Here is a 13433-nt window from a genome sequence, read left to right as displayed (position 1 = left end):
AACAGTGTTATCTAGTATGTTAATTGGTTATAATATTTTAAATAAAAAAGAAAAAAGTGATATGAGAATTATGAAATTAAGAGTTTTTCATTGAAAACAAAATATAAATTTTTGATAAAAAGTTTTTCTGGGCAATTTTAAGATTTCCTATGGATTGGGATCAAAGGGGTACTAGGGCAGGTCTCTTAGATTTGGATTTTGTACAAACTTTGAAGAGGCTAAACTATCACCCTGGTTTTCTCGTTTACCTACTCTTGCTTTTCTGGTGTTTGAACTTGCTAGAGAAACATTATTTTAAAAAGGTAATTTGCTTCAATGCCCTTAACCCAGTTCTTTGTAACCAGGTGAGAGAGCAGCCATCATGGCTACTTGGCAAGAATAAGTATTTTAAAAGGATCTGTTTCAAAACAAAGCAGGGATTTCAGCTCTGAGCGCATTTCCAGCTTTGCCATGCAGGTGTTGTCTTTGCCTACACTGGGCAGGCTGCTATGTGGGTGTCAGGGTCTGTCGCTGCTTGTGCCCAGTCTCTTTGTGGTGACACTCCTCCATCTTGCTCAACTCTTGCTCCAGATAACGCTCATATCCATGAGGGTCACACCCCCCTCGCCTGCATTCATGCTTCCCTGCTCTGAGGAAAGGATAGCCTGGGCCAAGCTTCCACCTGACCACTGCTGCTCCATCAGCTGAGGTGATTGCCAACCTGGTGCTGTCTGCCTCATCACAGTCAAGGAAGAGGCCTCCAGTGATAGACTGGGTGGCAAGAGCAGACATCCGTGTGGAGTGTTGAGTTAATTTAATTTCCACCCAGCCATAATACCCTAGTGACACCAAATAAAATGGAGTAAGTAATGCATTCTTGTTAATTGAGGTACTACATTTATTTTACTGTTGCTCCTCAAAAGGTCCATTGACTTTATGTGAAGGAAAATTGATTTGTACTGGTTTTGTGGTTTGAAATTTTTTTTTTTAGCTTTTATAGCTAATACACCAATATGTCTTTGGACTTCATTTGAAACTAAAAGATACTTCAAATAAGCTCTGTAAAGTTAGACTTCTAACATATTTCATTTACAACATCCTGTTGTCTCTTTCCCTGCTTTGATAGTAATATATTTCATTTAATTCCATCAATTAATGTGTGCATGTATGTCTAAGACCCTATGTTAGAAGCTGGAAGTGAGGAGTGATCTAAAAATGAGTCTAGGCAGCCTGATTGAAGTAAGTGTCGTGTGAGGAGCAAAGACCATGCTGAAGGGACACAGGGAAGGACTGATTAGAGGAAATGAGGGTTTCGAAGAGGAGGCATATTTTGTAAGGCCTTTTTGGAGAGGAAGGGTATTCCCAGGTAAAGGGAAAGGCAAGGAGTGAGGAATGGCCTGGCGGGGTGTGAATGTAAAGAGAGAATGTGATGGGAGATAAGACTGAAAAGTTGAAGATCAGAATTGAAACGTTTTGAAGAAATTGTCATCATTTTAAAGGCAGTAGGAACTACTGGTTTGTGAGAAAGGAGTTAATATGATCACTCCTTTGTTTTACAAGGGTCCCTGACAGTGGGATCAGGTCTGGTTAGACGAGGCATGGAGATTGGTGACTGGGAAGACAAAGATACTTTGTTCATATTGAGAATGGAAAATTGGGGACTCAGATTGCCGTAACATAAGTGAAGTTGCCAAGATTAGCATTTGGGGCCAGTTGGTCAGCACACAAGAGGTTGTTCAGGGAAAAACATATTCAGTGTATTTTACAGTTTGTACATGACAGTTCATGACAGAACACACTTCAGGTATGGCATCAGCTTGCCACTTAGTATTTCAGGAGTGGAAGGAAAGGAAAGATTGCTCCCTAACTTTCTGTAGACCTCTCCAGTCTTGTAGTCCCTTCCCTTGTGAGGTCTGCGTCATCCCCTTGTGTGGTCTGTGCACCATTTTCACTAGCGTCATTTTGTGGACAGAGGGAAAAGATAGGGGATTCCTGTTGGATGTAACGTAAGTGAGACTGTTAGAGATACCCGGACAGGTGGGGGCATCGTTGTGATTGCCGAGGATTGAGTGAGTAGTGAAGCAGTAGTAAAAACAGTACTTTCAGAAAGTTGGCAGGAAATATAAAGAATCATGACAGTGTCTTGAGGGGTAGGCTGTGGGGTCAGAACACGTTAAAAGGGAGAATTTAAAAGCACACATGCCTTGATGAAACAAGGTCCTGGAGAGGGTGGGATCTACTGAATCGTATGGATCCAGACTAGCCTGAGTTCCAGATGGAGAGAGTGGGTAATCTTGGACAAGTTTCAGCTTTGCTGAGCCTGGTGCTGCTTCATCTGTCACAGGATGGGAGATAGTCTGTCACAGGGCTGCTGAAGTGATTGACTTCGTGTACTTTCATCAAAATAATTAGTGTAAAGCAAATACAATTGTTGACTTTAGCCTTGGAAAGGAATAGAAATGGTTTAAGATAATGGAGAAATGTTGCAGAGAAAGGGAGGAATTTTGTGTGGTCCCCCATCTGAGAACTTACATACATGCTGACCCCCAAGTCATCCTCTTCATCCCTAGTAGTCCCAATTTTCATGTGGTTGGTAAGAATAATTCTCACTTGAGAGACATGCCTCAAGATCAGTATTGAGGGTTGTTGCTGTTGTTTCTTCTGAGAAGTAGAATTAAACATTGTTTTGATTCTATTTCATGTATCATTCCTGCCATTCAGCTCATTCCAGCTGAACCTCCTCCATGGCATATACTTTACATCTTTGTGCACATTACTTCCGCCATTTGCCCATTTGAAATCCTCATTGCTGAAGGCCCACGTTTGATAATTTCTCCTCTGATAAACTTTCTCTGAAAGGACTTTTTATTTCATGTCCCCATTGCATGTTTCCTTTAATTTATTCGTTCATGCACTCCCCATTTTGTTCCACAGAGAATACAAGACAACAACGTGCTGTATGTCTTTTCCTGTTGTTCTTTGAGGGCATCCTGTGTGCTAATCTACTGATGCTTCGCCTTGGAATCCCTTGGATGGAAGAGCCTGTCTTACTCCTAGATCACGATGACTGGGAAGTAGGCATTCAATCAATATTGGTCTGGGTAAGCTAATGACTAGGACTATCTTCTGTACCGTTTCTATCCTCTGAAATCCAGTATTTACTGCCTTCAAAATCTGGCATAAGGAAACTGCATACAGCACTATGAAATTACTGTAGTAATGTGAGCATGTGCTCTGACACCAGATACCTAAGTAGAATCCTGGCTTCACACTAGTTGCCTCACCTACAGCAAGTTGCCTAAACTCTTTATGGCTCTGTTTTCTCAGAAGGGGTTAGAGGGAGAAGTTGATTCTGATATAGAAATAGAACTATGAGGGGGATGGTTTTTCTACAAGCTTCCCAAGATGATTCTGATATGGCCCGTCCATTCGGTACCAGCTGCCTTGGAGAACTAAATACCAAATCCTCCACCACGAGCAGTGACGAATGGGAGACAGGGTGCAGCAAAGAATGAGGTAGGTCATGCTCCAGGGTGTTATTAAGAAGGGAACTGGGAAGGTACCAGGAGACTGCTGATGGAGCCCAGAAAGGGATGAGGAAGTGGAGGAGGGGCAGGCCATGCTACCAAAGTGGTTATCATGCCCCCACCCTCCCTAAAACCCTTCAAGGACTCAATACCTAGCAGTGATGCCCCAAGTTTGTTGCACTGAACACTAGTTCTGTATTGAATTAGTAGCAATATTCTTGGAGAGCTTACTCTATGCCAGGCACTTAAGTGCTTTGACTGTATGAGCTCACAGAGTTTTTACAACAACTTTCTGAGGTAAGAACTGTTGCTCTCCCCTCCTATTATATGATCAAACTGAGGCACAGAGATGCTGAGTAACTTGCTCAGGGCTACACAGCCAACAATGCAGTGGGGCTAGGATCTGAATCTGGGTAGTCTGCCTCCATTTTCACTCTAACCACTGTGCTCTACTGCCTGAGAAATCATATGTGAATAAAGCGTTTGTGTTCAAATAAATTTGGGGCTGCTAACTAAAGGTAAGATGTTCATCATTTTTCAGGACTTCTCAAAGAGTTCGGTATGCATTTCCATAAACCTACCTCAACTGTGTCCCCATCCTCCATCTTCCTATCTCTTCTCTCCGAAGCCAACCCCTCCACTTTCCTTGTCTTTTTTCAGACTTGCCTCTCATTATTGCCTTCTTTTCTTCCTCACCAGTCTCTCCCTCTCTGTTGGATCATTCTTGGCAGCCTACAAGCATGCTCTAGTAATCCCCTTCTTTAAAAGCTCTCCCTTGTCCCCTCCACTTTACCACCCTATTTCTCTGCTCCCATTCACATCTGCACTTCTGGAAAGACTGGTCTGGGCACAGTGTCTTCCCTTCACCTCTCATTCAGTCTTCAGTCCATTACTGTCTAGCTTCTGGCCTGTCACACTACTCCACTTGGCCTGGACCACACCAGTAGTTCCCTGACTAAATTCCCTGCTGCTACTCCCTCCTGCCCCCAAATCCATCCACTGTCCACCAGGGGCCAAAGGAGTCTTGTTGAATGCGAGCCAATTCATGTCTGTTTATTTTAAAGCACTTGAATGCTTTCCTATATCCCTTCAAATAAAAATAACTCTACCATGGGAGACAGGGCCCTACACGGTCTGGCCCCTGCCTGATTCTAGCCCTGTCCATCTCCCACCATGCCAGCAAGGATGCTGGCACTCATGTAACTTTTATAGCTCTTCCCCTTCTGCCTGCAGCTGTCTGGTTACATGACTGCCCCTTCCTGTCCTTCAGTCTCAGTTCTGTCACAGAGTGCAGTGTCTCATGTGAGACAGCTCCCAGCTAAGTAGATAAGACAGTTACTCCACCACTGCTGCTGCCACGTCTTGCTGTCCCTTTGTGATGGAACTACGTAGGATACTGCTGGAAGTCTCCAGGGGGCTGGGGCCCTGCATCAAAAGGAGGGGGATATTGTTACTGACTCCATTTATTGCCCACAGATCACGGAGGCTGGTTACGTGGACTCTATTCTGAAGCCCATTTACTGTGTGGAGTGAACACGGTTCATGCCTGGTCTGTTATTCCACCAGCCAGGTAAAACAAAGAATATCTCTCCCTCTGTTTTTCTGTCTCTGCCTCTCTTTCATACACACACATCCCTAAAACTGTATTCTAACTTCTTAAAAAAGGAACGTTTGCCAGTCTTTTAAAATAAGCCAACTCCCTTTTTTTCAGTATGAGACTTAAAATTTCCAGTTTTTCTTTAGAGTCAAACACGAATTTTAAAACACTTTTGAAGTAATTTGGGAGCAGAATCCTAGATTTTCAGTTTTCCACTATTGCATGGTTGATTCATCCATAATTTGACAATTTTTAGTAAGTTGCCTTTACTGAGAGCAGTCATGTAGGTTTTCAAAAAATTGATTCCCTGTTTTTTCACACTTATAATTCATTGGTTATTATTATTTTAAAATTTAAGGATTTATTGTTATTAACCCCTTAATTTCTAAACTGATTACAGAATTTAGTGACAGGCTTCAAGAGGTCTTTGAAAGCTGAAGTTTTAGTATATGTGGTTATTTTTCTTCAAAGGGTCCATAGGCTTCATCAGATTCTCAAATGTATTTTTTTAATCGAAGTACGATGTTAGTTTAATTACTGCTGTACGGCAAAGTGAGTCAGTTGTGTATATGTATGTATGTATGTATATATATATATATATATATATACACACATACACATTCTTTTTTTATATTCTTTCCCATTATGGTTTATCATAGAATATTGAATATAGTTCCCTGTGCTATATAGTAGGACCTTGTTGTTTATCCATTCTATATATAATAGTTTGCATCTGCTAATCCCAAACTCCCACTCCATCCCTCCCCCAACCCCCTCCCCCTTAGCAACCACCACTGTTCTCTTATGTCCATGATTCTGTTTCTGTTTCATAGATAGGTTCATTTGTGTCTTATTTTAGATTCCACATGTGATATCATACATTTGTCTTTCTCTTTCTGACTGACTTCACGTAGTATGATAATCTCTAGTTGCATCGGCTTACTAAATATTAAATGATGTCATTACAATAGGTACAACTTGAATCCACAGGTTTGGGAACAGGTTCTGTAAATGCAACTCAGCTGGGGAGAACGAAGCGGATGAGTACAGGGTACTGGGCCAGAGCCCCCCAGTCTCAGTGCGCTTTACAGGCAGAAGTCAGTACATTTTACAGATAGAATGGAGGGTGCTGTTAAGTGGAAATTGGAGGGCAGAACGTCTACTGAATATTGCCAACTAATTTTCAGAGAAAAATCACATTTGCAGGTCTCAGTTTTGCCAGCAGGTGGCAGATGCGGCTCCTGAGCTGGTTTGGGGCAAGGACCTGGCCAGAAGCTGAGCCTTTGCCACTATTAATGGCTAAGAGAAGACAGCCTCCCTTTCATCATGTGAAACCCCTTTGGTCTTTTCTGCTCTTTTGATAGCCTGGCAGCATTTTCTCTCTAGCTCAAAGTCGGCAGAATTTCAGGGCTGTGGTGAGGGAACTCAGGACCATAAAATACACGGGTGTTCCCACCAATCTCCTCCTAGCCTCAGTTTCTCCTCTGAATGGGGAGCATGCAGCTAATTCCTTTGTTACTGAGTTGTTGTGAGGAATCAGTCACTTCGTATTATTTTCTTTCTCCTTGAACACAGGAAGGCAATATCTCACCTTCTGGGAAAGCTAGTCACCCAGACTGACGGCTGTGATGGCACTGGTCCTGGGAGCAGATGCAGGTAGTGCTCTCCACTCATCCCACCCCTCAGAGCTGCAAGAGGACTCCGACTGCTGATGCTGCTGAGGGCCCTCAGCAGCCACTTGGCCTCTTGGCTGGTGAGGCCAAAAGTGACCCAGCAGCAGACCAGTCATTGGCCTGCCTCACCACTGTAGACTTACCAGTTGGCCTGGGCCTGTAGGCTTGCACCTTACAGTGCAGAGCCAGCACTTCTGGGAGCACTGAGACCCTGGCATTTAGAGGATTGCTATCACACGATCGTTTATACCTGACTCGAGGGGGCCTGAGTGACTTCTCCAGAGACAGTAGTCGGAAATTGGGGCACTTTGTTGACCCCACTCCGCTCAAAACCACTGCAGTTTACAGCTGGGGGTAGTGAGAGGTGATAGGTAAGGACACCATGAGCAGGAGCAAGTGATGCTGGCGCTAGCACTGCCTGTGCCCCAGAGGCCAGTCCCCTCTGCTCAGAGGTGGCTTCTTTGGTGCCCCTGAAGGCCCATCCTGTGGAGCTCTGGCCCAGGCCTGGGCTGTGTGTGGTGGCAGCCACGGAAAGGCTTTCTTGAAGGATTTACCCCCGTGGAGCCTTGAAGTCTGAGGATGAACTGGAGGACGAAGGTAAGCAGGCAGGGAAGGGAGAGGGGTTAGCACCAGCTCGAGGGGAATTTGCAAGGGAGATGGGCACAGTCTGAGGCGTCTGCACCTGGAGGACAGAGAACAGGCACTACCTGTCACCTTGGCTCACCTTTCCTTTAGAGGCACACCTTGTCACCCTGCACACTCCCAGGGTGCAGAAGCAGGGAGTGCAGCACCCTTGCTGAGCTCTGACTCACAGGCTCTAGCTCTGGAGCAGAGCTAGAGTCAAGGGAAGGAAAGCAGGTTACAGGGGAAGGTCTGAGAGGAATTCCAGGACAGACACAAGCCGCAGAGGCCCAGGCGGCTCAGAGAGGGAGCAAGCAGTGAGGAAAACCATCCTGCCCAGAGCACAGAAGATGGAGCTGAGAGCACAGAGATGTGCCGAAGTCCAGCTTCAATGACCATGGCAACACTGGGTGCTCCTCTGGGACCTTTGCACCCCACTTCTGAAGGCCCCATGCCATTCCACCCATGGGATACCTTGAGGACTCCCAACCCTGCGAGAAACAGGAGAGGTCAGTTGGTACCCTCACTTTGCAGGCCCATAAAGGAGTCAGGCATCCAGGCATCATGCTTTCAGGGCAAGTTTAATAAAGAATGCAAAAAGGTCCTGGTGAGCTATTCAGATCCCAGGTGCCACCTGTTTTGGCAGCCACGGGACTGTCACCTCTGACGCCTGCCACACCCTACTCACTCAGAGCAGCATCCAGAGCAGGGCTCGAGCTCCCGACACGGGGTGTCAGGACTGCTCTCTCCAGCTGGCACCAGGTCTCCTGGCACCACTGAGGCCCAGGTCCAAGCTGCAGAGGCTCTGGTTCCTCCCGAGGCCGCAGGAGGTTAGGGAGGGCAAGCTGAGCAGCAGCGAACTCTCCCCACTCCTTTACTTTGGTGCTCTGGCACCTTTTGCCCCAATAGTCAGGCTTCCCAGGGTTGAAAAAAACTCCTCCATTTCCTTCTGCAGCAGCTGGTTCCTCTTCTCTGCGTCCTCCCGTGCCCGCTCCGAGTTCCTCAGCTTTATTTCCAGCATTGTGTACTTTTTCTTTTCCTGGTCTAGTTCTTCTTCTAGCTGTGACATTCGTTTCCTCAGGTCGGCACTACCTTCTTCGAGTCTTAAAATTCAAGAAGAAAGACATCATGTTAGACTTGGGCCTGCTGGGTTTGCCAAGAAAACTCCCTTGTCAACAGACACTTGATGGGGCGAAGGAGCTGGTCAGGCCTGGGACCAGGGGAACGACGTGTGCGGGCTCAGGCCCAGTGCTAGGTTAAGGCCTCACAGACTGCATCTCCTCACAAGACCCTGGGGCTTTCCCCCATGCCATTCAGGCCTCATCCCCAAGACCCTCCCCTCAGCCTTTGGCACTAGAGGCCAGGGGCCTCCCTGAGTCCTCACTCAAATACGAAGACCACTTACCCTCCCCACCCAGCCAACTGTCCTGCTGAGGGATGGACTGCCAGCTGGCAGAGAACAGGACTGAGCCCTGTACCGAGAGGGGAACAGGAAAATGTCCTCACGTTTGCTCTTCTGTGAGACCCCTCGAGCTTCTGGCAGAGACAGCAACTCGCAGGAAACCCCATTCAGGTTGTCACTTCATCTTCCGTTCCCTCTCGGCCTTCACACCCGAGCCCAAATGTCTCAGCCTCTGGGAAGCTTCTCTTGATCCTCCCCAGCATATCACCCACATTACTGCTCCTTTTTGCTACCACAGAGCTACACCTCAGGCCTCTGTAGAGGTTAGCACATCTATCTTTTCAACCAGACCCACTCCTGTGAGACATGAGGGACTTGCTGCACCTGGCTCCTAGGAACCGACCTGACTACAAGACACATGACTGTGGGCAGGACTCAAACTTCACTGAGCCCTGGTGTCTCACCCTGAAAATGCAGGGGACGGCCTCCCACCTATGCACTGTAGCTACGATGGACCAAGGAGACCACGTGTGCACAGCACACCACCTGGCACATGGTGTACATGAAGCAAATATCCATTCCCTGCCCCATCCAGGATGAGGCCTGGGCCTTCACCCTCAACCACTGAACACAGAGCATGGAGAAGCATGGAGAAGTCTGGAAGAAGAGAAGGATGCCCACTTTCACTACTTTGATATAGTACTGCAAGTCCTAGACACAGCAATCAGACAAGGAAAAGAAATAAAAGGTATTCAAATTGGTAGTGAGGAGGTAAAGTTGTTATTATTTGCAGATGACATGATACTATATATAGAAAACCCTAAAGACTTCACACAAAAACTACTAGAACTGATAAACGAATTCAGCAAGGTAGCAGGATACAAGATTAACATAGAAATTGGTTGCATTTCTTTATACTAACAATGAAACAAACAATCCCCTTTGAAACTGCATCCAAAAAAAAAAAACACTAATAAATCTCACGAAGGCAGTGAAAGACTTATATGTTGAGAACTACAAAACATTAATAAAGGAAATTGAAGGTGATTCAAAGAAATGGAAAGAGATCCCATGCTCTTGGATTGGAAGAATTAATATTGTTAAAATGGTCATACTACCCAAAGCAATCTACAGATTTGATGCAATCCCTGTCAAATTACCCATGACATTTTTCACAGAACTAGAACAAATAATCCTAAAACTTATATGGAACCGTGAAAGGCCCAGAATTGCCAAAGCAATCCTGAAGAAAAAGAACAAAGCAGGAGGCATAGTACTCCCAGACTTAAGGCAATATTACAAAGCTACAGTAATCAAAGTAGCATGGTATTTGCACAAAAACAGACATATGAATCAATGGGACAGAATAAAGAGCCCAGAAGTAAACCCACACACCTATGGTCAAATAATCCTCAACAGAGGAGGCAAGGATATACAATGGGGAAAAGGCAGTTTCTTTAGCAAGTGGTGTTGGGAAAGTTGGACAGCCTTATGCAAATCAGTGAAGTTAGAACACACCCTCACACTATACACAAAAGCAAACTCAAAATGGCCTAAAGACCTAAGACGTGACACCATAAAACTAGAAAAGAACATAGGCAAAACGTTCTCTGACATAAGTCATGACAGTGTTTTCTTAGGTCTCCCAAGGCAACAGAAATAAAAGCGAAAATAAACAAATGCGACCTAATCAAACTTAAAAGCTTTTGCACAGCAAAGGGAACCACAAACAAAACGAAAAGACAACCTATGGAATGGGAGAAGATACTTGCAAATGATGTGACCAACAAGGGCTTAATTTCCAAAACGTACAAACAGCTCATACAATTCAGTAACAAAAAAAGCAAACAACCCAGTTGAAAAATGGGTAGACGACCTAAATAGACATTTCTCCAAAGAAGACACACAGATGGCCAATAGGCACATGAAAAGATACTCATCATCACCAATTCTTAGAGAAATGCAAATCAAAACTACAATGAAGTACCACCTCACACTGGTCAGAGTGGCCACCACTAAAAAGTCGAAAAATAACATGTTGAAGAGGGTGTGGAGAAAAGGGAACCCTCTAACACTGTTGGTGGGAATGTTAAGTTGGTGCAGCCACTATGGAGAACAGTATGGAGGTTCTTCAAAAAACTAGAGTTGCCATATGATCCAGCAATCCCATTCTTGGGCATATACCTAAACAAAACTCTAATTCAAAAATATACATGCATTCCTATGTTCATAGCAGCACTATTTACAATAGCCAAGACATGGAAACAACCTAAATGTCCATCGACAGATGAATGAATAAAGAAGATGTGGTATATATATACAATGGAATATTACTCAGCCATAAAAAGGAATGAAGTCATGCCATTTGCAGCAACATGGATGGACCTAGAGATTATCATACTAAGCGAAGTGAATCAGAGAAAGACCAGTATCGTAAGATATCACTTATATGTGAAATCTAAAATATGACACAAATGAACTTATCTATGAAACAAACAGACTCATAGACATAGAGAACGGACTTGTGGTTGCCAAGGGGGAGTGGTGGCGGCGGGGAGAGGGATGGATTCGGAGTTCAGGATTAGCAGATGCAAACTATTATATATGTATAGGATGGGTAGACAACGAGGTCCTATTGTATAGCACAGGGAACTACATTCAATATCCTTGGATAAACCATAATGGAAAATAATATGAAAAAGAATATATATGTATAACTGAATCACTTTGCTGTACGGAAGAAATTAACACAATGTTGTAAACCAACTATACTTCAATTAAAAAAAAAAGCATGGAGAAGGGAGAAAGCCTCCTTTCACCCTAGCCTCCCATCTGGGGAGCAGATGTCAGAAGACCCCCCCCAAGGCAGGGGCAGCAGGCCCCCCAGGAGCCCCCTCACTGCTTCTCCTCCCGTCCAGGCCCCTCTTTTGCCAGGTCCTCCCTGACCCCTGGTGCTCCTGAGCACAGCCTCCACGCCACTCCTTGAGGGACTTTGTCCCACCTCAGACTTGAAGCACTTAAAGCACTCAGTGTGCTGACAACCCTCAATCTTTATCTCCCTCAAGTCCACTCAGAAACTTAATAAGTATCTCCAACTTAACAGACCCACAGCTGAGCTCCTGCCCTCCTTGCCCAAGTCACCCTCCTATAGCCCCAGTCTCCCCGGCTCAGTGACCACCTTCTTCCAGATGCTCGGCCAAAACAGAAATGGTGTCTCTCAAGTCAGTTCTTTTTCTCACCACCACACCTGATCAACTGGAAAAACCCAAACATATTCAGAATCTGGCTGCTTCTCCCACCTCGACTGCTGCCCTGTAGGTCCATGCCAACCACAGGTCTGACCTAGATGGCCATGGCCTCCTAACTGGTCTTCGTCTGCCTCGTCAAGCGCTCCTGAGCACAGCAGTCAGTGCACCTCATCAAAGTGATCAAAGTCCTCCAGGTCTTCCAGCAGCTTCACATCTCACTGGCAATAAAATCAAAGCATCACTCCTGCCAAAATGCCTTGCCGCCTGCCCCACTCCGACTCCGCCACGCTTTCAGAGCTTGCCCAGACACTCCGCCAGTACACGGTGGGGCAGGGACTCAAACCCATAGCCTGCCAGGCAACAATACTGCATTTCCCCTGAGAACCCCAGCCTCCAAGAAGGTGAAAGATCTAGAAGCTCAAGTCAACTCCACAAACAGCCAAGAAAGTGAGATGTTGATTCTGACCCCCTCTGAGGCTGCCCTCAGACAGTGTCTGCCGAGTAACACTTCCTGTACACTCTGAGCTCATCTTCAGCAGTAATCACCTTCCAGTGAATCTGCAGGGAGTTCCTACTATTACCTCTGCCTGGTCAATTCCAACCCAGTGCTTACATTGTGGGTTTTCTCCACAATTTTAAACCCCGGAGTTTTACTCATACTGTGTCCTTTCTCCTCCTTGCTCAGCTCAGTCCTATCAGTCCTTCAAGTCCTGGCTCTGACATTGCCTGCTGTGACTTCCCCCAAGGCAGGGGCCGCTGCCCTCATGGCCCCTTTCCTGCTATTTTCCTGCCATGAACACAGAGACTGCACACACCTGACACTCCCCAGGTGCCCAGGAGACAGCTGCCAGCAGAACAAGAGGGTCAAATGCTACCATTCCAGCTCCCTGTGGCAATCCCAGGCTCAGAAATAGAAGCATGAATCCCTTCCACCTCCACTGTCTGATGGAAAAAGGAAGCACTCAGAACCCACTGAAGCCCCCCGCTAGTGGGTGGGACATGGGTTCATAGGTCTGATGCATAGGCTGATGCAAGGCCTTCGGCAAAAGCAGCTAAGGGGTCTGAGATGCTGATGGAAGCACCGCTCACTGTCCAGTGTAGGCTTTGCTGGTGATTTTAATTGGGGAACTTGGCCTTTCAGAGCTGGAAAATGCCCTCTGCACAGGGAGGCTGGGAGGATGGAACCAGGGCCCATCAGTGAGCAAGCCTGCAAGCCTTAAAGGGTGGCACGAAGGACTTCCCTGGTGGCACAGTGATTAAGAATCCGCCTGCCAATGCAGGGGACACGGGTTCGAGCCCTGGTCCAGGAAGATCCCACATGCTGCGGAGCAACTAAGCCCGTGTACCACAACTACTGAGCCTGTGCTCTAAGAGCCGGCGGAGCCA

At 46.1% G+C, this 13433-nt stretch overlaps 1 protein-coding gene across 3 annotated transcripts in view; it reads right to left on the bottom strand.

The window, feature by feature from the left end:
- Nucleotides 1-7977: 7977 nt before the first annotated feature.
- The window catches only part of ARHGAP22 (Rho GTPase activating protein 22), a 166107-nt gene continuing 160651 nt past the window's right edge, over nt 7978-13433 (bottom strand). For all 3 annotated transcript variants that reach the window (XM_081244067.1, XM_081244068.1, XM_081244069.1), the window contains one exon: nt 7978-8500. In XM_081244067.1, coding sequence (XP_081100193.1) covers nt 8272-8500 — 229 coding nt within the window. In that variant the 3' untranslated portion in view covers nt 7978-8271. The remainder of the gene's footprint in view (nt 8501-13433) is intronic.

Source organism: Mesoplodon bidens, assembly GCF_964165515.1.
Source record: "Mesoplodon bidens genome assembly, chromosome: 1".
NCBI lineage: Eukaryota > Metazoa > Chordata > Mammalia > Artiodactyla > Ziphiidae > Mesoplodon > Mesoplodon bidens.
Note: the sequence above shows the minus strand (reverse complement) of the source record. Positions and strands in the feature narration are given on the sequence as shown.